The 27,703-nt window shown below is 45.2% G+C and overlaps 1 protein-coding gene and 1 pseudogene across 2 annotated transcripts in view; both read left to right on the top strand.

Moving 5' to 3' along the window:
• The first annotated feature begins 8,946 nt into the window (after nucleotides 1–8,946).
• LOC311101469 (arf-GAP with coiled-coil, ANK repeat and PH domain-containing protein 2-like) lies at nucleotides 8,947–25,073 on the top strand (annotated as a pseudogene). Its single transcript has 17 exons — nucleotides 8,947–8,952; nucleotides 12,383–12,427; nucleotides 12,614–12,709; nucleotides 13,472–13,546; nucleotides 13,638–13,741; nucleotides 13,857–13,908; nucleotides 14,037–14,137; nucleotides 14,445–14,556; nucleotides 14,754–14,950; nucleotides 15,217–15,286; nucleotides 15,501–15,595; nucleotides 16,284–16,360; nucleotides 16,506–16,613; nucleotides 17,049–17,158; nucleotides 19,592–19,702; nucleotides 19,793–19,854; nucleotides 24,904–25,073. The product of its transcript is annotated as an arf-GAP with coiled-coil, ANK repeat and PH domain-containing protein 2-like (transcript).
• Nucleotides 25,074–27,051: 1,978 nt separating this feature from the next.
• LOC311102130 (uncharacterized protein) overlaps nucleotides 27,052–27,703 on the top strand; it is a 40,677-nt gene continuing 40,025 nt past the window's right edge. Inside the window, exon 1 of the mRNA XM_084143366.1 lies at nucleotides 27,052–27,452. Within this exon, the coding sequence (XP_083999492.1) occupies nucleotides 27,410–27,452 (43 nt within the window). The 5' untranslated portion in view covers nucleotides 27,052–27,409. The remainder of the gene's footprint in view (nucleotides 27,453–27,703) is intronic.

Here is a 27,703-nt window from a genome sequence, read left to right as displayed (position 1 = left end):
TAAGGTATGCAAACCATACATTTGCATAGATTTTTTTGTATATCAAAATGTTTGTTATTTGGGGTTTCCTTGGGCATTCCTAATCACTGCTTAATTTGTAATGAAAGGAAAACTAGGTCCTGATTTCTAAGGGTTAACCTAGCAGGTGCTTTGCTGCTACCGCCAGGTCGTTGAGGAGACTGATCCGAAGCTGGAGAAAAGCATGGTGGGTTCCTCCAGTCGTGCTGCATGCTAGCCCTCTCTGTAAAGCAATTTCTGCTGCTAGCACAGTGCCACCTGGAAGGTGTGTGTGGGGGGGAGGGGGGGAATACATATTTATTGTAGTCTTTCAGGCTATGTGTCAACTGTAAGGGTGCCAGATTTGAAAGTCCCCTTATGATAAATAATAATATCACAGGAGGTTCATGGCACCTTAATTGGGGAGGATGGGCTTGTGGTAATGGCTGGAGTGGAATCAGTGGAATGGTTTCCATGTGTTTGATGCCATTCCATTTTGTCCGTTCCAGCCATTATTCCAGCAGCCTCCACTGGATGATATTATTTTTCAGACAGTCCAATTGATGAATGTTCATCTAACCTGCTTGAGCATACCTGTTTCATATCTGCAGCGTCGCACTATGACCTCACTCCACGGAAAGCCTGTCCTCCTCTACTCTTTCTCATCGATCTGGCCATTTATGAAGTTGTTCAGGTATTATTCTGTGCACACAGTTTAAAAGATTCTTGGAGGCAATTGCAGGGGCTCATACCTTTGGAGAAAAATCCACAATATAAGGACTGTCATAGCTGAGCAAAGATCAACAATCCTCCCATATGTCACTGACTGGCCCAATATCTCTCTTTCCTTCCGAAGTGTGCAGTTGTTCACTACTTCCCAGCAATCTAAAAGCATTGGATTGTTGAGGCATGTGTTAGTGGGAGTTTCCACTATATTTCTTCTACCAGTAATGTCCTTTCAGTGAAGGGAAGTGAACAAGTGCACTCTTGGGGAGGAAGGAGAGATAATTGGGACATAGCCCTTCTAGCCCATGCCTCCACCAAGACTATCCTTTTAGATTTGAGGGAAGTAGTGAACAAATGTACATTTCAGGAAAAATGAGATATTATTGGGACAAACACAGTGTCTTACCTGTTGGTCTTTGATGACTTGGTCCTTGATAAGGAAGTCTAGTACTCTGGGAAATTTCCCCATGGGAAATCTGTGGTTGGGTGGCAGCTCGCACACATACTTGCTGTGATGTACTATTGGAAGGCCTATTGTATAATGGCTAATCGATGAATAAATATATATGCATTATCAATCATCTTCTTTAATGCAATGCATTAGGGCAATGTTTTCCATCTCTGGTCCTGGCTAGCTGCAGGGTGTGCAGGCCTTTTTTGATCCAAGTTATCATAATGTTATTTATGGGCTGGAATAAAAACCTGCACAGTAGCTCTCCAGGACGAGAGTTGGCGAACCCTGTATTGGAGTATGGTGCATGTGCAAGAGGAAAGTCCAAGCTTCTGTCAGACACGAGGTAATACTTACCATAAATATTGCATGCTACGTTACATTTGCTACAGAATTGCAAAGTTCAATATAGACTGTGAATGAACCAAACAATAATGAATTATGTAAACTCTTAAGCTGGCCCTTATGAAAAAAGATTGCAATCAGAGTGCAGTATATATGATGCAAATAGTTCGTCCAAAAATATGTTTTTTTACTGTAGTAATTTTGCAGTGTAACTGCAATTACAGTGCAATTATTCTGCAATTACTGTGTCCACAATACCACAGTCAACTGCAGTTACTACACTTTTACTGCAGTTTCAAAACTGCAATCTTTTTTTGTAAGGGGGGTGGACACTACACGACTTTCAAAATCCTAACATCGTTGAGCCTCTTACATTAAACGACTCTTAGTTTTTTGTGTGTTGCCAACGTTGTGGTGCGCACACTAATCGATGTGGCACAGACGGTGGTCACACACTATAAGATTCTTCACTTGGTCGTGAGGATTCTCAATACCATGCTGTCTCGCGAAATCAATAATGTGATTCGATTTAACGTAGCTACGAGCTGTGGCTCAGAGCAGCCTCATAAACGTTCAGTCAGACATTCACGCTTGCCATAAAATTGAAATATCTAGCTGACATTTTGAATTGAATAACATTGCTTGTGAACTTCAGAGCTGTAACGATTTGACACTTTGGCTTTGGTTGAAGGCAAGTACAAATGCATACTATACTGAACAAAAATATAAATGTAACATGCAACAATTTCAAAGATTTGACTGAGTTACAGTTCATATAAGGAAATCAGTCAATTGAAATAAATTCATTAGGCCCTAATCTATGGATTTCACATTACTGGGCAGAAGTTCAGCTATGGGTGGGCCTTGGAGGGCATAGGCTCTCCCACTGGGGAGCCAGGCCCAGCCAATCAGAATGAGTTTCCCCACAACAGGGCTTTATTACAGACAGAAATACCCCCCCCACCCCCCCCCCCCCCACAGGGAAAGAAGCCGGATGTGGAGGTCCACGTGGTCTGCGGTTGTGAGGCCGGTTGGACGTACTGCCAAATGATCTAATACTACGTTGGAGGCGGCTTATGGAAGCGAAAAATTTACATTCAATTCTCGGGCAACAGCTCTGGTGGACATTCCTGCAGGCAGCATGCCAATTGCACGCTCCCTCAAAACTTGAGACATCTGTGGCATTGTGTTGTGGGACAAAATTGCACATTTTAAAGTGAACTTTTATTGTCCCCAGCACAAGGTGCACCTGTGTAATGATCATGCTGTTCAATCAGCTTCTTGATATGCCACACCAGGTGGATGGATTATCTTGGCAAAGGAGAAATGCTCACCAACAGGGATGTAAAAAATGTGTGCACAACATTTGAGAGAAATAAGCATTTTGTGAGTATGGAACATTTCTGGGATCTTTTATTCAGCTCATGAAACATTGGACCGAAACTTTACATGTTGCTTTAATATGTTTGTTCAGTATAGTAGTAGTCATAGCACCTGCTCGAGAGTCTACACATTCTGGGGGATGTGAAACAATGTCATCTCACTCATTGGCTATTGCTGATCACTGTTCTCAAAACTTGTCATTGCACATCTCACACTACAAGAGCATGGCGATTTTGTGCCGATAAAATCCGACCTGTTTAAAAATATCGGGACGTTTGGGACTGCTCAAAGACTAGATCCGTAGCCCTCAGATAGCTATTTTTGACCCTCTCACATTAAACGGGCGTCGGTGACGGCCGCCCGCCCCGAGCAGGCAATGACATGGGGATTTTGTCTCCGATCTCAAAAACATGTCTGGGATTGCTAAATCATGGCCAACATCGTGCAATGTACACCCGGCTTTACTTGTTCAGTGTGATAACATCTCCAGACTCTACAACCTGTCCCGCTTTTTATACATTTCCTATGTCTCACCAAGTCCTTGAAGCTTAGAAGAGCTCCTTGAAGCAACCTTGGTTTTGTAAAATATGTAATTTCTGTCAATGAATGCCCAAACAAACCAGACACTACATAGCCAAATGTGACAGGTAGTTTACAGCATGAGCGCGAGTTTCTGGCTAAATCTCATTTAAGGTGCAACATGTAGCTATTGTTACTGTAACACTTATCATTCTGACATCTCTTCCACAATGTTTTACACACAGGGGTATTCAAATTCCTAATTCTATGGTTTTACAGCTGCCACAGTCTTGTGTTGTGGTTGTTACATAGTAAACGGTGTTACCTCAGACAGAAGGGGTTAGTTATAAATATCTTTGCTGTTACATTAGCCTCTTAATTTCGTGGAACTCTACTGCCATCACGTGCCCTGGAGTTTGATTGGCAATGAGAAAAACATTCTATTACCAGTATTGTAGCTGGTTCTAAGAGCCAATTTATGCTTTATCCGAAAAATGTAAATGCTCTGTAAAGCTCCGCATTGACATGATTGGTTTACGGTAGGTGAGGGCGGGAGGTCCTGTATAAACACAAACTGACTTCCTTGACAACTTCCTTCACAACAGCTCTGCGCTGCTCGGCGAAGCGCAAGAAGTATGAATGCCCTAACTTCTGCAGAGGCCATATCACCGTAAATGCTGTACGGCCAATGCTGACGACCATGCAGCGCTTTTAGTGCACCATCAAATCCAAGAAGAGATCCGCCTGCCATTATCCTATTTCCGTTCTCCTGGCAGCAGGATATTATGCTTGCAGCAAGATCGCAGATGGTTTTCGTTTTCTAAATAAGAGTCCCTACAAAGACATGCTAAACTTTGGGAATATCTTTTTTTTGTCGCACTCTAGTGCATTACCACTGTTTTTCACACCATTGCAACCACCTTTAAAATATACATATATAATTTAACATACTTTTATTTAGAATATTGTATTATTAATACCAGCATGTTTTTAGAAAGTTTAGACCAATACTGGTACTGTATGTTGAAACGAAGAAAGCTATTGTGTAGGCTATTATACAAAGAAATACACTTTCAATATATTACAAATATATGTAATTGGAATTACTCAAATTAGTCTAGAACACAGGAGGTTGGTGGCACCTTAATTGGGGAGGACAGGCTCATAATAATGGCTGGAGCTGATTAGGTGGAATGGTATCAAATACATAAATCTAACATGGTTTCCATGTGTTTGATGCCATTCCATTCGTGTTGTTCCGGCCATTATTATGAGCCGTCCTCCCTCAGCAGCCTCCTGTGGTCTACAAAACTTAAATTGGTCTATTGTGCAGGGCAACTGGTTTAATACAGAGTGCTGGTGACTCCTTACTCCACCCACTCCATTCACTACAATGCAATACACTGCATACAAATTACGTTTAGGCTTATAGAGAAAAAACTACTCTGTGCCGATGTAAAAGTAGGGTTGGGAGTACTCAGTAGGGTCTGTAGAATCTATATACAGTGGGGGAAAAAAGTATTTAGTCAGCCACCAATTGTGCAAGTTCTCCCACTTAAAAAGATGAGAGAGGCCTGTAATTTTCATCATAGGTACACGTCAACTATGACAGACAAAATGAGGGAGAATTTTTTTTTTTTTATGAATTAATTTGCAAATTATGGTGGAAAATAAGTATTTGGTAAATAACAAAAGTTTCTCAATACTTTGTTACAGTGGGGAGAACAAGTATTTGATACACTGCGGATTTTGCAGGTTTTCCTACTTACAGAGCATGTAGAGGTCTGTAATTATTATCATAGGTACACTTCAACTGTGAGAGACGGAATCTAAAACAAAAATCCAGAAAATCACATTATATGATTTTTAAGTAATTCATTTGCATTTTATTGCATGACATAAGTATTTGATACATCAGAAAAGCAGAACTTAATATTTGGTACAGAAACCTTTGTTTGCAATTACAGAGATCATACGTTTCCTGTAGGTCTTGACCAGGTTTGCACACACTGCAGCAGGGATTTTGGCCCACTCCTCCATACAGACCTTCTCCAGATCCTTCAGGTTTCGGGGCTGTCGCTGGGCAATACAGACTTTCAGCTCCCTCCAAAGATTTTCTATTGGGTTCAGGTCTGGAGACTGGCTAGGCCACTCCAGGACCTTGAGATGCTTCCTTAGTTGCCCTGGCTGTGTGTTTCGGGTCGTTGTCATGCTGGAAGACCCAGCACGACCCATCTTCAATGCTCTTACTGAGGGAAGGTGGTTGTTGGCCAAGATCTCGCGATACATGGCCCCATCCATCCTCCCCTCAATACGGTGCAGTCGTCCTGTCCCCTTTGCAGAAAAGCATCTCCAAAGAATGATGTTTCCACCTCCATGCTTCACGGTTGGGATGGTGTTCTTGGGGTTGTACTCATCCTTCTTCTTCCTCCAAACACGGCGAGTGGAGTTTAGACCAAAAAGCTCTATTTTTGTCTCATCAGACCACATGACCTTCTCCCATTCCTCCTCTGGATCATCCAGATGGTCATTGGCAAACTTCAGACGGGCCTGGACATGTGCTGGCTTGAGCAGGGGGACCTTGCGTGCGCTGCAGGATTTTAATCCATGACGGCGTAGTGTGTTACTAATGGTTTTCTTTGAGACTGTGGTCCCAGCTCTCTTCAGGTCATTGACCAGGTCCTGCCGTGTAGTTCTGGGCTGATCCCTCACCTTCCTCATGATCATTGATGCCCCACGAGGTGAGAACTTGCATGGAGTCCCAGACCGAGGGTGATTGACTGTCATCTTGAACTTCTTCCATTTTTTTATAATTGCACCAACAGTTGTTGCCTTCTCACCAAGCTGCTTGCCTATTGTCCTGTAGCCCATCCCAGCCTTGTGCAGGTCTACAATTGTATCCCTGATGTCCTTACACAGCTCTCTGGTCTTGGCCATTGTGGAGAGGTTGGAGTCTGTTTGATTGAGTGTGTGGACAGGTTTCTTTTATACAGGTAACGAGTTCAAACAGGTGCAGTTTATACAGGTCATGAGTGGAGAACAGGAGGGCTTCTTAAAGAAAAACTAACAGGTCTGTGAGAGCCGGAATTCTTACTGGTTGGTAGGTGATCAAATACTTATGTCATGCAATAAAATGCAAATTAATTACCTAAAAATCATACAATGTGATTTTCTGGATTTTTGTTTTAGATTCCGTCTCTCACATTTGAAGTGTACCTATGATAAAAATTACAGACCTCTACATGCTTTGTAAGTAGGAAAACCTGCAAAATCGGCAGTGTATCAAATACTTGTTCTCCCCACTGTATATACCCTTTGTTGGCAATGACACAAGTCAAACGTTTTCTGTAAGTCTTCACAAGGTTTTCACACACTGTTGCTGGTATTTTGGCCCATTCCTCCATGCAGATCTCCTCTAGAGCAGTGATGTTTTGGGGCTGTCGCTGGGCAACACGGACTTTCAACTCCCTCCAAAGATTTTCTATGGGGTTGAGATCTGGAGACTGGCTAGGCCACTCCAGGACCTTGAAATGCTTCTTACGAAGCCACTCCTTCGTTGCCCGGGCGGTGTGTTTGGGATCATTGTCATGCTGAAAGACCCAGCCACGTTTCATCTTCAATGCCCTTGCTGATGGAAGGAGGTTTTCACTCAAAATCTCACGATACATGGCCCCATTCATTCTTTCCTTTACACGGATCAGTCGTCCTGGTCCCTTTGCAGAAAAACAGCCCCAAAGCATGATGTTTCCACCCCCATGCTTCACAGTAGGTATGGTGTTCTTTGGATGCAACTCAGCATTCTTTGTCCTCCAAACACAACGAGTTGAGTTTTTACCAAAAAGTTCTATTTTGGTTTCATCTGACCATATGACATTCTCCCAATCCTCTTCTGGATCATCCAAATGCACTCTAGCAAACTTCAGACGGCCTGGACATGTACTGGCTTAAGCAGGGGGACACGTCTGGCACTGCAGGATTTGAGTCCCTGGCGGCGTAGTGTGTTACTGATGGTAGGCTTTGTTACTTTGGTCCCAGCTCTCTGCAGGTCATTCACTAGGTCCCCCCGTGTGGTTCTGGGATTTTTGCTCACCGTTCTTGTGATCATTTTGACCCCACGGGGTGAGATCTTGCGTGGAGCCCCAGATCGAGGGAGATTATCAGTGGTCTTGTATGTCTTCCATTTCCTAATAATTGCTCCCACAGTTGATTTCTTCAAACCAAGCTGCTTACCTATTGCAGATTCAGTCTTCCCAGCCTGGTGCAGGTCTACAATTTTGTTTCTGGTGTCCTTTGACAGCTCTTTGGTCTTGGCCATAGTGGAGTTTGGAGTGTGACTGTTTGAGGTTGTGGACAGGTGTCTTTTATACTGATAACAAGTTCAAACAGGTGCCATTAATACAGGTAACGAGTGGAGGACAGAGGAGCCTCTTAAAGAAGAAGTTACAGGTCTGTGAGAGCCAGAAATCTTGCTTGTTTGTAGGTGACCAAATACTTATTTTCCACCATAATTTGCAAATAAATTAATAAAAAATCCTACAATGTGATTTTCTGGAGAAAATACATTCTCAATTTGTCTGTCATAGTTGACGTGTACCTATGATGAAAATTACAGGCCTCTCTCATCTTTTTAAGTGGGAGAACTTGCACAATTGGTGGCTGACTAAATACTTTTTTTCCCCACTGTATGTGTCAGAATGAGTCATCAACCACACAGTGCTTTGTTCAAATTACAGACTTTAGATATAACAGGCGTCTGCTTACCTTTAGTAATTAGTTGCGCGGCACAGTGGGTTGACGCTCACTCCAACAGCGGGTGGTCATTCACTCCTGGCAAACTCGCCAAAATGTAGAGGATTCTTTGCACAGTGCTGATATTCTCTTATTCTTAAACAAACCTTAAGCTTTAGAAAATGACACAGACAACGACTTCTGAGTGTATATATAAAATATCTTTAGTTATGCAATTGCAGGTAGAAGTGTATACAGAGTCACACAGGATTTGGATGGCTCCTCATAAGTTCTACAAAGTGTCTTAAAACAATCTCTGCTTTTTATACAAGTACGCCCCCCTTCCCCCCTTCCCCCCGGGTTACTCTGAAGCAACGAGAAACAATACAGGTCTATCTGTTCCTGAAGTTTAATCTCCATCCCATGTCCTTGACATACCCAGACCAGCTGCAGGGAGCTAGAGGGGACCCTCCTTATGAAAAGCACAGCATTGATAGTTAAGAAATGTCTCTACTATTGTTAAGCATATTAATTGTTAACTATTAATATTAAACAATTCAGGCAAATACGTGTATTCCCAAACAGTAGCACTCAGGTAATTCTTACTTAGATTATTCTTTTCATTCTGATCATAGTGTAAAGTACACTCAGACGTGAGTGTTTTTATTTTACCCTTATTTTACCAGGTAAGTTTACTGAGAACACATTCTCATTTACATCAATGGCCTAGGGAATAGTACAGGGGGGAGGAGAGGGGATGAAGGAGCCAATTGGTAGCTGGGGATGATTAGGTGGCGATGATGGTATGAGGGCCAGATTGGAAATTGAATGAATGTGTGATTCCTCAGAGAGCAGATGATGGCTGCTGAAGTAGGGCATTCCCAGCAGAGACTTGTCACACCCTGGTTCTGGGACTCATTATGTTGAGCCAGGGTGTGTGCAGTCTATGTGGTTTTGTTCTATGTTGGGTGTCTAGGTTGTCGTTTTCTATGTTTGGTCGATGACTCCCAATCGGAGGTAACGAGTGTCAGCTGTCGGCTCGTTATCTCTGATTGGGAGCCATATTTATACTGTGTGTTTTCACCTTGGGGTTGTGGGTTTTTGTTCCAGGTTCAGTCATAGTCACTGTTGGACTTCACTATCGTCATTTGTTTGTTGTTTTCGTGGTTGCTTTTATTTAATAAAGTCATCATGTTCACTCCACGCGCTGCGTATTGGTCCGTTTCCTCAGACGATCGTGACAGAAAAACCCACCATCAAAGGACCAAGCAGCATGTCAAGCGGCAACAGGACCCAGCTCCAAAGGCTTCCTGGACATGGGAGGAGATTTTGGACGGAAAGGGGTCCTGGACTTGGGAGGAGATCCTGGATGGGATGGATCGCCGTCCATGGAGCGAAACGGTGGAGAGGCGACGGCGAGAGGAGCAACGGCGTCAGCAGGGCCATCGTCGGAAGGTCGAGAGGCAACCCCAAAAAGTTTTTGGGGGGGGGCACATGGCTTGGGCGGCTGGGCAGCGGGAGGCTGCCACAGGACTGACGGAGGCAGAGAAGGGGCGAATTCAAGAGGCAACCAGGTTACGGGGGTCACTGGCCAAAGTAGGGAAAGGAGATGTAGAGGCACGGCGTGAGAGACTGAGGTGTGTATCCAGTCCGGTCCGGCCCGTTCCAGTTCCCGGGGTAGAGCCAGTGGTGTGTGCCTCCAGTACGGTCCGGCCTGTTACGACCCCTCGCACCAAGGATACGGTGCGCTTCGCCAGCCCAGCCCGGCCTGTTCCTGCTCCACGCACAGAACCTACGGTGTGCGTCGCCAGCCCAGCCCGGCCTGTTCCTGCTTCACGCACTAACCCTACGGTGTGTGTCGCCAGCCCGACCCGGCCTGTTCCGGCCACTCGCACCAAACCTACGGTGCGCGTCGCCAGCCCGGTCCGGCCTGTTCCTGCCACCCGCACCAAGTCTACGGTGCGCGTCGCCAGCCCGACCCGGCCTGTTCCTGCCACCCGCACCAAGTCTACGGTGCGCGTCGCCAGCCCGACCCGGCCTGTTCCTGCCACTCGCACCAAACCTACGGTGCGCGTCGCCAGCCCGGTCCGGCCTGTTCCTTCTCCCTGCACTAGCCCTGAGATGCGTGTCCTCAGCCCGGGACCACCAGTTCCGGCACCACGCACCAGGCCTATAGTGCGCCTCAGACGGCCAGAGTCTGCCGTCTGCCCAACGGGGCCTGAACTGCCCGTCTGCCCAACGGCGATTGAACTGTCCGTCTGCCCAACGGCGCCTGAACTGCCTGTCTGCCCAACGCCGTCTGAACTGTCCGTCTGCCAAGCGCTGCATAAGCCGCCCGTCTGCCATGAGCCTTCAGAGCCGTCCGCCAGACCGGAGCCGCTAGAGCCTTCCGCCAGACAGGATCAGCCAGAGCCTTCCGCCAGACAGGATCAGCCAGAGCCTTCCGCCAGACAGGATCAGCCAGAGCCTTCCGCCAGACAGGATCAGCCAGAGCCTTCCGCCAGACAGGATCAGCCAGAGCCTTCCGCCAGACAGGATCAGCCAGAGCCTTCAGCCAGCCATGAGCAGCCAGATCCTTCAGCCAGCCATGAGCAGCCAGATCCTTCGGCCAGCCATGAGCAGCCAGATCCGTCGGCCAGCCATGAGCAGCCAGATCCGTCGGCCAGCCATGAGCAGCCAGATCCGTCGGCCAGCCATGAGCAGCCAGATCCGTCAGCCAGCCATGAGCAGCCAGATCCGTCGGCCAGCCATGAGCAGCCAGTTCCGTCGGCCAGCCATGAGCAGCCAGATCCGTCGGCCAGCCATGAGCAGCCAGATCCGTCGGCCAGCCATGAGCAGCCAGATCCGTCAGCCAGCCATGAGCAGCCAGATCCGTCAGCCAGCCATGAGCAGCCAGATCCTTCGGCCAGCCATGAGCCGTCCAGCCAGGATCCGCCAGAGCCGTCCAGCCAGGATCCGCCAGAGCCAGCCAGCCAGGATCCGCCATTGAGTCCGGTGCTGTCCCTTAGCCCGGTGCTGCCCCTTATCCTGGTGCTGCCCCTTATCCTGGTGCTGCTCCTTATCCTGGTGCTGCTCCTTATCCTGGTGCTGCTCCTTATCCTGGTGCTGCCCCTTAGTCCGGTGCTGGCCCTTAATCTAGTGGGGCTAAGGTGGAGGGTGGTCATTTGGAGGAACCTACGTAAGCGGGTAGTGACTATGGTGGGGTGGTGGTCTAGGCCGGAGCCAGAACCGCCACCGAGGAGGTATGCCCGCCCAGCCCTCCCCTGTTTGGGGGTTTTGAGGCGCGGTCGCAGTCCGCGCCTTTAGGGGGGGGTACTGTCACACCCTGGTTCTGGGACTCATTATGTTGAGCCAGGGTGTGTGCAGTCTATGTGGTTTTGTTCTATGTTGGGTGTCTAGGTTGTTGTTTTCTATGTTTGGTCAATGACTCCCAATCGGAGGTAACGAGTGTCAGCTGTCGGCTCGTTATCTCTGATTGGGAGCCATATTTATACTGTGTGTTTTCACCTTGGGGTTGTGGGTTTTTGTTCCAGGTTCAGTCATAGTCACTGTAGGACTTCACTTTCGTCATTTGTTTGTTGTTTTCGTGGTTGCTTTTATTTAATAAAGTCATCATGTTCACTCCACGCGCTGCGTATTGGTCCGTTTCCTCAGACGATCGTGACAAGACTATTTAGCAGAGAACTCAGATGACAAAGGACTCACTGGCAAAGACATCCTGGAATAGCGGGAGGGGTTTATTTGTTTAAGGTTTGAGTAAGCAGGTGAGAGAACACGTTTAGGTAGGTCTAACAGAGCAGGAACAGAAACTGTATGTCATCATAAACAGGCCAGTGCATAACCAGACAACCCATGACATGGCTAGACAGTAGCAAACGTACATTTGAGGATGGCTATTAATGACAAGGATGAGGCCTGGGTCGTGTTCATTAAGGCGGAATTAAAATAATAATAATTGCAACAGAAAACAAAATATGAGCGTTTCTTATTGGATAAGTGAAGGAAGTCCCTCCTTATTTCAGTCCGTTTTCTTCTGTTTGGTGCCTAATAAACACAACCCAGTTAACGTAGTTAAGGCAGCGTAGATTCATTTTGGTTTCTTCAGCGATTGGTGAGGTCATATTAATACGTTCAATGTTTTGAAATTCATTTAGTAAAGTTTTAACCGATTTTTAGATTGTGGCTTGCATTGTTATTGTTAATTTGTCCTTTTAACCATTGCTCTTCTTGCAGCTGAATAACTTCAAGGCCCAGCAGAAGTTGGACATCCTAAATTCTGTGAGTCTCAGTTCCTAAGGTGGGTGATCTTAAATGCAAACGTAGTTAAATACCCAGGTGCACACAGTGAAATGAATGACAATAAATAATTAAAACGTGAATTGTGAAGAGCAGTGGAGAGTGGGCATGTCATATTGAAACTGAAGATGAAGAATTGGTTGATCATCCCTACATTGTTTGTTTCAGGTGTTCTCCTACTTTCATGCCCAGTACACCTTCTTCCACCAAGGCTTTGACTTGCTGAGAGACCTGGAGCACACTACGAAGTCCATGGACGCACAGGTGAGACTACAGTGAAAGACGTGACCATGTGATTATTAGTTGAGATAAAGTCACTAAACTAGGGACAGGAGTTTTTACTGACCACACGACCTGACCAGGAAAAACTCTGTAGCTAAAAATACCTGGTTTGACTGTAAAAAACAAAATAAAAATAGCCTGATCTGAGCCGGAATGGCCCATAGGCCATAATCTCCTGTTTCTATAGCGTGAGGCAGCTTGATGTACAAGTACAACCCCTGGACAGGATGCTAGTCTATAGCAAGGCCGTACCCCCAATCCTTTTCGTCGGCTTCTGTAACATATAGCCAACAAGGTGTGAGCCATTCAGCAGGGCTGTGCACAGAGCTTTGGGGGGGGCACGTTCTCAACAACAAAAAAGGATTAACTCTCCGTCCGGTGCCAGTAGCCACTGACTGCATGCAGAAGTCAGACGTGCACGCTTTGAGCTAGAGGGTGTGGAGGGGGATTTTTCTAAGATTCAAGAGTTAATGAAATTAGCTAGTTTGATGTGCAATTTGTAATATTTAAAATTAAAACATTGAAAAGAGACTCAAAATACAATTAAAAAGTAATTCATAAAATAAAATCAATCTGAGGACAATCTTTCAGAGGAGGGCAAAAGGGCAGGTGCTCGGGCACTGGTTGAGCCCTATCTGTGCACGTGCCTGCCACTCAGGGAGTATATAGTTCAGAATGCGGCTGCCAATATCAATGTTTACTGGTTCATTGAGATTAGATTTTTGATCATATGCCTTTTGACAGCTTGCCCAACTCTCGACTGAATGTACAGCTAAAAGAAAGGACCTGGAGAATACCCACCTACTGGTCCAGCAGAGAGTGAGTGTTATCATCAGATGCCAGATGGTCACAGTTGCTGAAGGATTATCACTTAACTAACACTAAGTGTGTGTTTTGTGTTTGTGTCCAGGATGCCTCAGGGGAGCCCATATTAAGTTCCTGTCCTGATGGTGGGGAAACCATACAAGGCTACCTCTTCAAAATATCTCGGAGAAAGAACAAGACATGGAAGAGGTGAGCGAGAGAAACACAGATTCTTTACTGTGATACCTTACAACTTATGTCACACAATGGCAGTTAATTACTGCCTTGTATTCAACACGTCACTAAATCTCAAATCTTGCTTTAGATGCTGGTTCTCCATTAAAGACAACCAATTGGTGTACACAAAGTCACATAAGGTAGGACAGTTTATGTCTGTATCTATTTGGTCTTTTGAGCAATCATTTATTATAGTTGTACTGCAGAATTTTATTACTGACATTTTTGTGTCCTTGAATAGTTGTGATTGACAGTTGTCTTCCTGTAGGAGGAGCCTGTGTCGCTGTTTGATGACCTCAGGCTGTGTGCGGTGAAGTCTCTGGACAGCATTGACCGCCGCTTCAGTTTTGAGCTGTTTTCTGTTCAAAAGTAGCTAAGCAGTTTTAACTTCTATGTATTTTGTTGTATTTACATTTTTTCTCAAATTTTCCACCAAAGGTTGTTAAAATTTCTGTCCATGACGCTTTATCTGTGAGATAATAAAAACTATGTCATTGATATCATCATGAAGTTTTAGCTTTGAAATTGAAGATTTAACAGTGCAAACATCGCAGCTGATTTCGGATACGGTGGAAATATTTTACTTATATTTTGCATTTGATGCATTGAATAAAAGCAGAGCTCAAGTCCCAAGTTATCCCTCACTGACCCACCCTGTCTGTCCTCCTCTGCCCAGATGCTGTGCCCTTAAGGCTGACTCAGAGGAGCTGAAGCAGGCTTGGATCAGTGCCGTTCAGGGAAGCATAGACATGGCCTACCGCGAGAGAGTGGAGTCCCAGCAGCCTCAGGTATTTACAACTCAGACAGGCTTACAGACACATTAACAGATTTTTCATACTACATTTTTTATTAAAAAAATAGTACAAAGAAAACAAAACAAGTCACATTTAACTAAACAAAACAGCATACAGTAATACGGTCACGATTGACCTATTTAGGTATCTCCAGGCAAATACATTCTAACTATGCCTCTCTGTGTGCCCAGCCCAAAGAAAGCCCTCTGCCCCTACAGAGCCCCTCAGACCCACAGCCAGGACAGCCTCCTCAGAGGCCTGCGGCTCTGGTTGTGGCACTCCAAAGTCCGGGGAACCACCGCTGCTGCGACTGCAGTGAGGAGGAGCCGCTCTGGGCCAGCGTCAACCTGGGTATCACCATGTGCATCGAGTGCTCCGGCATCCACAGGTACTGCCTAGCTAGTGTGTGGTGTTTATAGTCCTGGGGGACTAACAGGACTACAGGGCATGCAGGCTTTTGTTCCAGTCCAGCACTTTCACACCTAATTTAACAGATCAAGGTCTCACGAAGACCTTGATTAGTCGAATCAGGTGTGTTAGTGCTAGGCTGGAACAATAGCCTGCACGCCCTGTAGTCCTGTTAGTCCCCCAGGAGCTTCCCAAGACCGGGGTTACTGACCACCATGTTTCTGTAATGTTGTGTTTTTTTAACAGGAGCCTTGGGGTCCATCTCTCCAAAGTGCGATCTCTCACCCTAGACTCCTGGGATCCCGAACAGATGAAGGTACTGTAGCAGAATTGTCACGTACGTTACCAATTAAAGTTGAGTAAAATATTAGAATTATGAGTAGTAGCCCTGAGTTTTTCCTGACTGCATTACCAGCTGGCTATACCTAGGGCCCAGAGTTTTAATGGTCAGAGTTCATAGTCAGGAAAAACTCATGGCCCCTAAGTATGAGGTTTGTTTCTTAACTCTTCTGCTCTGTTCTACTCTGCAGCTGCTGTGTGGTCTGGGTAATGATGTCATCAATGGGATATACCAGTCCAGGTGTGCAGCAGAGGGCAGAGTAAAGCCTAGTGCTGGCAGCCCTCAGTAAACATTTTGCAACAGAGGTTCTTTGGCAACACTATCAAACCCCTTATATCCCGAGTGGCGCAGTGGTCTAAGACACTGCATCTCAGTGCTTGAGGCGTCACTACAGACCCCCGGTTCGATTCCAGGCTGTATCACAACCGGCCGTGATTGGAAGTCCCATAGGGCGGCGCACAATTGGCCCAGTGTCGTCCGGGTTTGGCCGGTGTAGGCCGTCATTGTAAATAACAATTTGTTCTTAACTGACTTGCCTAGTTAAATAAAGGTAAAATAAAATAAAATAAAAATATTGGTCTCCCATGTTCCGATTGAAAGCGACTTACTCCAACAATTGAAAGGCATTGATTATTAAAGAGCTACACTGAATGAGCTGAAATCTTAAAGGTTCCATCTAGAACCTAAAAGGGTTCTTCGGCTGTCCCCATAGGAGAACCCTTTGAAGAACCCTTTTGGGTTCCATGTAGAACCCTTTCCACATGTAACTCTTTTTTTCTAAGAGTGAACACTGGAGTGTGTTTCAAAAGACTTCACATAGACATTAGTAGGGCTTTATAATGTTCGATTTGAAACAGAACTATTAAAATAGTTTGACTCCCTGCACAGTCCCCTGCTTTAACAATGATTCTCTCTCTCTCTCTCTCTCTCTCTTTTTATTCTCTCTATCTCTCTCTCTATCTCTCTCTCTCAGCCCAGAGAAAGAGACATGGATTAAAGAGAAATATGTGGAGAAAAGATTTGCAAAGGATGCCAGCTCGCCTGAAACACGTAGGTCCCTATCGTACTACTCACCTCCGCATGGGGTTTGATGTTTGTGTGTGTGTGTCTGTCTTTGTGTGAATTTAATCAGTCCTACTCCTACATTTAGTCTCAGTCCATTCGTCTTTCAATGACGCTATTGTTGTTACTGTAGAGATTGGGAGGGAGAATGCAGGGCATCAGCATGGCGCAGGGGGCAGAGGTGAACTGGAGCCACGCTGAGGAGGAGGGACGCAATGCTCTCATAGGTTCAGCTTTTGGGGTGAGTAGCGCCGTGGGCATGATTTAAAGGTAGTCAGCGATGCACAAAGTAATCAGCAATATCAAGCTGCTTTTCGCAACATATAAGGACATTCAATCTGAGGGCTTAACTTCTCTGCTGTTTCGGTTCAGCAGTTATCACATTGAAGCTATTGAAGTGCACCCATGCACATATGCAGATATTCTGTGATACTCTGTCTGAGTGCATCGTCTTGCATCATGCTTATTTGCAAAATGTTCAGTGCTGCTCGTGGCAACGTCATATCGCTGAGTCTCAGTTTGACATAGATTGTGTTTTATTTATACTTTAGCATAGTAGGCCCCCAAGTTTATCCTGACTAGGTAGTTTGTTTTATGTTAATTTTTTTTACTTCAGGGCCGTAAACATGGGTTGTGCATGTGTCTTACATGTATATGCTTTTCTGTCTGTCTACAGGGCTCCCTATCGGCCTGTGAGTTCCTACTGCAGAATGGAGCCAATCTAAACTACTGTGACCAGCGTGTTCAAGGAGCCCTTCACACTGCAGCCACCTGGGGCCACACAGGGTGAGGGTCACACACATAGAGATACAGTTGAAGTCGGAAGTTTACATACACTCGTTTTTCAACCACTCCACAAATTTCTTGTTAACAAACTATAGTTTTGGCAAGTTGGTTAGGACATCTACTTTGTGCATGACACAAGTAATGTTTCCAACAATTGTTTACGTACAGATTATTTCACTTATAATTCACTGTATCACAATTCCAGTGGGTCAGCAGTTTACATACACTAAGTTGACTGTGCCTTTAAACAGCGTAGAAAATTCCAGAAAATGATGTCATGGCTTTAGAAGCTTCTGATATGCTAATTGAGATAATTTGAGTCAATTGGAGGTGTACCTGTGGATGTATTTCAAGGCCTACCTTCAAACTGAGTGCCTCTTTACTCATGGGAAAATCAAAAGAAATCAGACAAGACCTCAGAAAAAAATTGTAGACCTCCACAAGTCTGGTTCATCCTTGGGAGCAATTTACAAACGCCTGAAGGTACCACGTTAATCTGTACAAACAATAGTGCGCAAGTATAAACACCAAGGGACCACGTAGCCGTCATACCGCTCAGGAAGGAGGCGCGTTCTGTCTCCTAGAGATGAACGTACTTTGGTGCGAAAAGTGCAAATCAATCTCAGAACAACAGCAAAGGACCTTGTGAAGATGCTGGAGGAAAGAGGTACAAAAGTATCTATATCCACAGTAAAACAAGTCCTATATCGACATAACCTTAAAAGCCGCTCAGCAAGGAAGAAGCCACTGCTCCAAAACCACCATTAAAAAAGCCAGACTACGGTTTGCAACTGCACATGGGGACAAAGATCGTACTTTTTGGAGCAATGTCCTCTGGTCTGATGAAACAAAAATAGAACCGTTTGGCCATAATGACCATTGTTATGTTTGGAGGAAAAAGGGGGTTGCTTGCAAGCCAAAGAACACCATCCCAACCATGAAGCACGGGGGTGGCAGCATCATGCTGTGGGGGTGCTTTGCTGCAGGAGGGACTGGTGCACTTCACAAAATAGATGGCATTATGAGGAAGGAAAATTATGTGGCTATATTGAAGCAACATCTCAAGACATCAGTCAGGAAGTTAAAGCTTGGTTGCAAATGGGTATTCCAAATGGACAATGACCCCAAGCATACTTCCAAAGTTGTGGAAAAATGGCTTAAGGACAACAAAGTCAAGGTATTGGAGTGGCCATCACAAAGCCCTGACCTCAATCCTATAGAACATTTGTGGGCAGAACTGAAAAACCGTGTGCTAGCAAGGAGGCCTACAAACCTGACTCAGTTACACCAGCTCTGTCAGGAGGAATGGGCCAAAATTCACCCAACGTATTGTGGGAAGCTTGTGGAAGGCTACCTGAAACGTTTGACCCAAGTTAAACAATTTAAAGACAATGCTACCAAATACTAATTGAGTGTATGTAAACTTCTGACCCACTGGGAATGTGATGAAATAAATAAAAGCTGAAATAAATCATTCTCTCTACTATTATTCTGACATTTCACATTCTTAAAATAAGGTGGTGATCCTAACTGACCTAAGACAGGGAATTTTTACTAGGATTAAATGTCATGAATTGTGAAAAACTGAGTTTAAATGTAATTGGCTAAGGTGTATGTAAACTTCCGACTTCAACTGTAGCTTCATTTTAAGTGGTATGCTATTGGAACAGTGGCCGTAACTAGGACCCAGAGTTTATGGTCAGGGTAAAGTCCTTGGTCTACATATAGCAATAGAAGAAGTCCTTCCAGGTCTTAGGCCAGGGCTTCTCTAAGTTTTTGGGGCCGGGGACCGCTTTTGTGATAGCAAATTTATAATCGGAAAACACAACTCCTACTTGAGAATTCAATAAAAAAAAGCATGCAAGGAGTTTTACTATGATTTCTGCAATTGTCACGCCCTGGCTCTGGGGACTCTTAAATGTTGAGCCAGGGTGTGGAGTTTCTATGTTATATTTTCTATGTTGTGTTTTCTAGATCATGTGGATCTATGTTGGCCAGGGTGGTTCCCAATCAGAGGCAGCTGTAGCTCGTTGTCTCTGATAGGGGACCATACTTAGGCAGCCTGTTTGGCACCAGTCGGTGTGGGATCTTGTTCCGTAAAGGTTTGTGTTGTGTAACCTAGGACTTCACGTTTCGTTTGTTTGTTGTTTTGTTCGTGTGTTAAGTACAAATAAAATATGTACGCTTATCACGCTGCGCCTTGGTCCGTCTCATCAGTAAACGATCGTGACAGCAATGCATGGTCGGACTAACCAAGTATCTGGCCCCTTTTCTTATTCTTTATTTTTTATTTTTTATCTGGTCGCTGACTCCCTGCAGTACCACTTTGAGAACCACTGCTGTCTTAGGGTATAGTATATCAAAGTCTATGATTGGTTAAAATCAGTTTGGTGGGTGCAAATGAATAACATGTGTGCCTCATGTGTCTCACAGGCAAGTGTGTCTACTTCTAAAGAAGGGAGCCAATCAGTATGCAGTTGACGAGAGGGGGCAGGACCCACTCGCCATTGCCATAGGGACAGCACATGCCGATATTGTGACCCTGTAAGTAAATCCACTCTATGAAATGCAGGAAAAGTGGAAGCATTGTGGTAGTTTGTTAATGCCCTGTATTTTTTGGGGACTGTCTTCCAGACTACGAATGGCTCGCATGAATGAAGAGATGAGAGACTCAGAGGGATTCTTTGGATCTATGGGTAACATTCACTATGTTGATGTTTAATAAAATGATGATACCTTTATTTGTTTCTCACCTGTAGCCCTTTACACTCATACCTGTATACGGGTTGAAAATGGCAGATTTGGGCACTGATAAGCACCTGAATTGGAACGCAGTGGCTGTACAGTAACATGCTATACATTACGTCAGAGCTCAGGGTCTCCGCTTCACAGCTCTGTATGGGTTTTGACTGACAGCTTTTCTGAACTTGAGCACCGCACGTGACAAGAAGTTGCCCCCATCCCTCCCGCTAATTGGGCAACTTTTGCAAACGTTTTGTTGTCTGAATGGAGGAAATGCTGTAAATTACAAGGACTCAATGTACACTGCTCAAAAAAATAAAGGGAACACTTAAACAACACAATGTAACTCCAAGTCAATCACACTTCTGTGAAATCAAACTGTCCACTTAGGAAGCAACACTGATTGACAATACATTTCACATGCTGATGTGCAAATGGTATAGACAACAGGTGGAAATTATAGGCAATTAGCAAGACACCCCCAATAAAGGACTGGTTTTGCAGGTGGTGACCACAGACCACTTCTCAGTTCCTATGCTTCCTGGCTGATGTTTTGGTCCCTTTTGAATGCTGGCGGTGCTTTCACTCTAGTGGTAACATGAGACGGAGTCTACAACCCACACAAGTGGCTCAGGTAGTGCAGGTCATCCAGGATGGCACATCAATGCGAGCTGTGGCAAGAAGGTTTGCTGTGTCTGTCAGCGTAGTGTCCAGAGCATGGAGGCGCTACCAGGAGACAGGCCAGTACATCAGGAGACGTGGAGGAGGCCGTAGGAGGGCAACAACCCAGCAGCAGGAAAGCTACCTCCGCCTTTGTGCAAGGAGGAGCAGGAGGAGCCCTGCCAGAGCCCTGCAAAATGACCTCCAGCAGGCCACAAATGTGCATGTGTCTGCTCAAATGGTCAGAAACAGACTCCATGAGGGTGGTATGAGGGCCCGACGTCCACAGGTGGGGGTTGTGCTTACAGCCCAACACCGTGCAGGGCGTTTGGCATTTGCCAGAGAACACCAAGATTGGCAAATTCGCCACTGGCGCCCTGTGCTCTTCACAGATGAAAGCAGGTTCACACTGAGCACATGTGACAGACGTGACAGAGTCTGGAGACGCCGTGGAGAACGTTCTGCTGCCTGCAACATCCTCCAGCATGACCGGTTTGGCGGTGGGTCAGTCATGGTGTGGGGTGGCATTTCTTTGGGGGGCCGCACAGCCCTCCATGTGCTCGCCAGAGGTAGCCTGACTGCCATTAGGTACTGAGATGAGATCCTCAGACCCCTTGTGAGACCATATGCTGGTGCGGTTGGCCCTGGGTTCCTCCTAATGCAAGACAATGCTAGACATCATGTGGCTGGAGTGTGTCAGAAGTTCCTGCAAGAGGAAGGCATTGATGCTATAATAATAATAATAATAATAATATAATATGCCATTTAGCAGACGCTTTTATCCAAAGCGACTTACAGTCATGTGTGCATAAATTTTTACATATGGGTGGTCCCGGGGATCGAACCCACTACCCTGGCGTTACAAGCGGCGTGCTCTACCAATTGAGCTACAGAGGACCACATACATAGGCTATGGACTGGCCCGCCCATTCCCCAGACCTGAATCCAATTGAGCACATCTGGGACATCATGTCTCGCTCCATCCACCAACGCCACGTTGCACCACAGACTGTCCAGGAGTTGGTGGATGCTTTAGTCCAGATCTGGGAGGAGATCCCTCAGGAGACCATCCGCCACCTCATCAGGAGCATGCCCAGGCGTTGTAGGGAGGTCATACAGGCACGTGGAGGCCACACACACTGCTGAGCCTAATTTTGACTTGTTTTAAGGACATTACATCAAAGTTGGATCAGCCTGTAGTGTGGTTTTCCACTTTAATTTTGAGGGTGACTCCAAATCCAGACCTCCATGGGTTGATACATTTGATTTCCATTGATAATTTTTGTGTGATTTTGTTGTCAGCACATTCAACTATGTAAAGAAAAAAGTATTTAATAAGATGATTTCATTCATTCAGATCTAGGATGTGTTCTTTTAGTGTTCCCTTAATTTTTTTGAGCAGTGTATTTTGAAAGATGAGATGTTGAGGATTATAATAAATACCACTTTGATGTCATACAAGCAAGCCAAACACCTGTGAATCCAAATGTGCACTTCACATTTTACATTTTTACATTTTAGTCATTTAGCAGACGCTCTTAACCAGAGCGACTTACAGGAGCAATTAGGGTTAAGTGCCTTGCTCAAGGGCACATTAACGTCATTTAGCAGACGCTCTTAGCCAGAGCGACTCACAAATTGGTGCGTTCACCCTATAGCCAGTGGGATAACCACTTTACAATTTTGGGGGGGGGGGGTTAGAAGGAATACTTTATCCTATCCCAGGTATTCCTTAAAGAGGTGGGGTTTCAAATGTCTCCGGAAGGTGGTGAGTGACTCCGCTGTCCTGGCGTCGTGAGGGAGCTTGTTCCACCATTGGGGTGCCAGAGCAGCGAACAGTTTTGACTGGGCTGAGCGGGAGCTATGCTTCCGCAGAGGAAGGGGAGCCAGCAGGCCAGAGGTGGATGAACGCAATGTCCTCGTTTGGGTGTAGGGACTGATCAGAGCCTGAAGGTACAGAGGTGCCGTTCCCCTCACTGCTCCATAGGCAAGCACCATGGTCTTGTAGCGGATGCGAGCTTCAACTGGAAGCCAGTGGAGTGTGCGGAGGAGCGGGGTGACGTGAGAGAACTTGGGAAGGTTGAACACCAGACGGGCTGCGGCATTCTGGATGAGTTGTAGGGGTTTAATGGCACAGGCAGGGAGCCCAGCCAACAGCGAGTTGCAGTAGTCCAGACGGGAGATGACAAGTGCCTGGACCAGGACCTGCGCCGCTTCCTGTGTAAGGCAGGGTCGCACTCTCCGAATGTTGTAGAGCATGAACCTGCAGGAGCGGGTCACCGCCTTGATGTTGGCGGAGAACGACAGGGTGTTGTCCAGGGTCACGCCTAGGCTCTTCGCACTCTGGGAGGAGGACACAGCGGAGTTGTCAACCGTGATGGCGAGATCATGGAACGGGCAGTCCTTCCCCGGGAGGAAGAGCAGCTCCGTCTTGCCAGGGTTCAGCTTGAGGTGGTGATCCGTCATCCATACTGATATGTCTGCCAGACTTGCAGAGATGCGATTCGCCACCTGGTTATCAGAAGGGGGAAAGGAGAAGATTAGTTGTGTATCGTCAGCGTAGCAATGATAGGAAAGGCCATGTGAGGATATGACAGAGCCAAGTGACTTGGTGTATAGGGAGAAAAGGAGAGGGCCCAGAACCGATCCCTGGGGGACACCAGTGGTGAGAGCACGTGGTGCGGAGACAGCTTCCCGCCACGCCACTTGGTAGGAGCGACCGGTCAGGTAGGACGCAATCCAGGAGTGAGCCGCGCCGGAGATGCCCATCTCGGAGAGGGTGGAGAGGAGGATCTGATGGTTCACAGTATCAAAGGCAGCAGACAGGTCTAGAAGGACAAGAGCAGAGGAGAGAGAGTTAGCTTTAGCAGTGCGGAGAGTCTCCGTGACACAGAGAAGAGCAGTCTCAGTTGAATGACCAGTCCTTCACATTTCCATATCATAAAACTCATGTCATATACAGTGTCAGTGTTTATGATCACTATGTTCGATGTACAGTTATAAGATGATATGGCTTCATACCCTAGGTTGTTCTGAACAAAATGAGCCTATGTTTGTTTGTTGTGAAGAACATTTGCTGCGGAACATGCACCTGAATGCACGCATGACTCCTTTATAACTCCTTTATAAGATTGTATTTTATAACTTAGCTAGTCATGTTGGCAATAGAACAAGCTTTCAAATTATGCCCACCTGACCCAGATTGCCATTTATAATGGACCGTTTTTTGGATTGCGTAAACAACAACTGTAATTGCGTGTTGGTGGGGATGCAGGGCTGTGTTCCAAACAAAACAACTACAAGTGTGCTTGCTCTAGTTCGTCAATAGCACTGCTAGGAGAGCTCAAAAAATGACCTTATAGTTGAAGACTCTTCTTTGAGACATAAAAGTGCATTGAAATTACTTAGAAACTGTGGCCACTTGGAGACACCAGTTAGTCGTCTTACCCAAACCCTTGGAATTGTTTTGTCTTATGTTGCACCTACACCACATTTTCCAGTAATATTCTTATCATGTTACTGAATGTATCCAGAGTATTTTCAGATTTTGTTATCAACAAATGTGGCGAAAAGTACAGCAAATGTACACTGAACAAAAATAAATAAAGCCCTTTTGTGGGGAAAAAACTTATTCTGATTGGCTGGGCCTGGCTCCCCAGTGGTTGGGCTTATGCCCTCCCAGGCCCACTCATGGCTGCACCCCTGCCCAGTCATGTGAAATCCATAGATTAGGGCCTAATGAATTTATTTCAATTGACTGATTTTCTTATATTTACATTTTAGTCATTTAGCAGACGCTGTTATCCAGAGCGACTTACAGTTAGTTAGTTGGTGCAATATTTGCTCAGAAATAGAGCACGCTTTGATTGGTTATCTCAAACGTTGAGACCTCTCATTGTTTTGGATTTGAAAACCTAACAGCTGCAAAGGAAGAGGGCGGTGCTCCGGGGCTGTGTGGCTGTCCATGAGTGTGTTTGAGAGAGAAAGACGAAGAGGAGAACAAACCAGTAAAAGCACAGCCCCCTTCATTATTGACGCATCGTGCTCACAGCATCCAGCAGCCTCCCTAGACTATGACGTAAGGAGGACTTCGAGTTTTGGTATCAGCCAGACTTCTCTGTCCGTGCTGAACATGAACACTCCTAGAATGCTGTTTTGCTGTGCTGGGTCGTATTCATTAGAGCTCACCATAGCAAAACGTTTTGTAACGAAGACTAAAACGGCTTGTTCTCATTGAACAAGTACAGATAGTTCCGCTTGTTTTCTTCCATGTCGTGCCTACTAAACACAACCCTTAGTCCAAACACTACATTTTGCTGAACTGCTTGTGTGTTCCTTTCCAGGTGACGATGAGACATTTCAAGACATCTTCCGTGACTTCAGTGATATGGCTTCACACGATCCAGAAAGACTCACCCGTCGACAGTTCAGCAGAAGCGGAGAAGAGGAGGAACAGGACAAGAGAATGGTGAATGACCAGCACAAGGCAGAGAAGGAGGAGGAAGAGACATAGGGAGAATCTCAATTGCATACTCCTCGCGTCCTCTCTCCTGCCCCAATTCTTGTGAATGGATGTTACATAGGATGGATGCATATTAACTGTGTTTGCTCAGTCTGCTGTAATGCCCCAAAAGCACATAAATAAGGAAGATAAAAGTGTTACATATTGAAATACTAAAGTATTATATTTTTATGTATTGGTATGGACTGTAGCCACTTCAATATTTCAGATGTTATTAGATTACTTACACTTACTGACTGAACTGCTGCATGCAGTAGCCTAAACATGTTACTATTTACAGGTCATCAGTTTTTGTTTGCAGAGGAAATAAGTGGACCAAAACTGTCAAATGAGAATGCAGGGATTTAGAATGCATTATAAAGCGGGTAGTTTGGGTCCTGATTGGCTGAAACAGCATTTCAGCTGTGTGTATATCAGACAATATGATGCAGAAATACTTGTTTACTGTTCTACTTATGTGGGTATCCAGTTTATAAATGCAATTAGGCACATTTTACATTTTAGTCATTTAGCAGACGCTCTTATCCAGAGCGACTTACAGTTAGTGAGTGCATACATTATTTTTTATACTGGCCCCCCATGGGAATCGAACCCACAACAGAGCCACATCCCAGCCGGCCATTCCTTCCCCTACCCTGGACGAATTGTGCGCCGCCCCATGGGTCTCCTGGTCGCAGGATCTCTAGTGGCACAGCTAGCACTGCGATGCAGTGCCTTAGACCACTGCGCCACTCGGGAGACCTCTGGGGTTTGTGGTATATGGCCAATATACCACATCCCCTTGGGCCTTATTGCTTAAATATAGGCCTATTATATATTATTTTACTGTGGCACAGTCAGATATAATAAAATGTGTCTTAATACTGTTTTGAGTTTTTATTGGATTATGGTGAACAATGAGCATCCATATTGCACAATGTCCCAGATGTGATTGAAATAATGAGTAAATAATGAGTACAGTCCTTAAAGGAGAAGTTATTTTTTACAACCAAATCTCAATTTTTTACGTAAATAGTTTGTTATAGAAGGGTCCAGACAAATATTTTGTGATTTCACGTTTTAGAGAAATATACTCCAAACAGCAAATCACTTCCTCATCCTCGTGTGGTATGTGGGCCCTGAAAAAACATGAACAAATGCTCCAAAAACACCAAAATACATCCTTTTAGAAACAGCAAAGCTCTCAGTATAGGGATGCAGGTCTTTATATGTTGTACACATGAAATTGTGTCATACCGAACTTTATCTGCAACATTATATTCCATTTTGTTGTGACTCCAGAGATACCTCTGTCCATTTTACAGGTAACTGCCTAAATAAAGGAAACACTAAAGTAAATGAGGGATACAAAGTATATTGAATGCATGGGATGCTTCCACACAGGAAGTTCCAGACACTTGTAGAATATACGCCAAGGCGCATTGAAGCTGTTCTGGCTGCTTGTGGTGTCCCAATGCCCTATAAGGACACTATATGTTGGTGTTTCCATTATTTTGGCAGTTACCTGTAGCAGCAGGCTACATGGAAAATGGAACCGCTTGAGTTGCGCAAAAGGGAATAAGTATGACATTACGGATAAAGTTTGGAATGACACAACTTCATGTGTACAACATCTAAAGACCCGCGTAACTATACTGAGAGCTTTGCCGTTCCTAAAATGACGTTTTAGGGTGTTTTGTTCATGTTTTTTTCAGGGCCCATATATAACACAATGAGGATGAGGAAGTGATTTGCTGTTTGGGGTAAGATTTTTGTGAAATCACAAAAAAAGATGTCTGGACCCTTCTGTAACATGCCATTTAGATTTTTAAAAAAAAATAGAGATTAGGTTGTAAAAAGGGAAACTTTTCCTTTATTGTAAGGTAGCCTACTGTACAATAGCACTGTACGTGTACAACAGAAGTCCCGAAGAATTTCAAAATACATGCGCATAAGAACTACGTCATTCGAAGCGCGACCAAAGCTGAACGCATGCGCATATGACGGCTCAAATTCGTTGACGCCATTTTGGACATCGCAGGACTGTTTTATACAGCTACTTGCTAATGTTGATCAATTAACTATTGTTTTAATTTGTTGACCGGCCATAGACACTATCATTGCTGGCTAGCTTTCGACTCAGCTGGCCAGATTGTCTTATTTCGTTAGCTAGATCTTGACGTTGTTCCATTTGTGGTTGCTAACTAGCTACCAGCAGGGCCCATTTGTCCGTGCAGATTGCTTGTTTCGGAACTTGCATTTTCTCGTTGATACAATAACCACAGATACAATTGATTAATCGCCAAGCCTAAATACTGAGTTGATTGTCCATAGTGTCCTTTGGACAAATGGATGGCGAAGAGGACGAATTCTTCTCCGGGAACCACTCTGGTAAGAACTGCTTTGATTCTGCCTCGGCGCGGACAAGCTAGCTCCTATTGCTTTTTTTTGGGTATTTGTTATGGATCTCATTAACTGCTGCCAAGGCAACAGCTACTATTCCTGGGGTCCAGGAAAAATTAACGAAGTAATATACATTATAATATCATTCACAATACATTAAGTGTGTGCCCTCTAGCCACTAAGGTGGCATTTCATGTGGGGTATGCATAGGTGTCTGAGCTGTGTGTTAGTAGGTTAAA

The sequence above is a fragment of the Coregonus lavaretus genome (assembly GCF_964263955.1).
Source record: "Coregonus lavaretus genome assembly, chromosome: 26".
Lineage (NCBI taxonomy): Eukaryota > Metazoa > Chordata > Actinopteri > Salmoniformes > Salmonidae > Coregonus > Coregonus lavaretus.
This window is presented reverse-complemented; position numbering and strand designations above follow the sequence as displayed.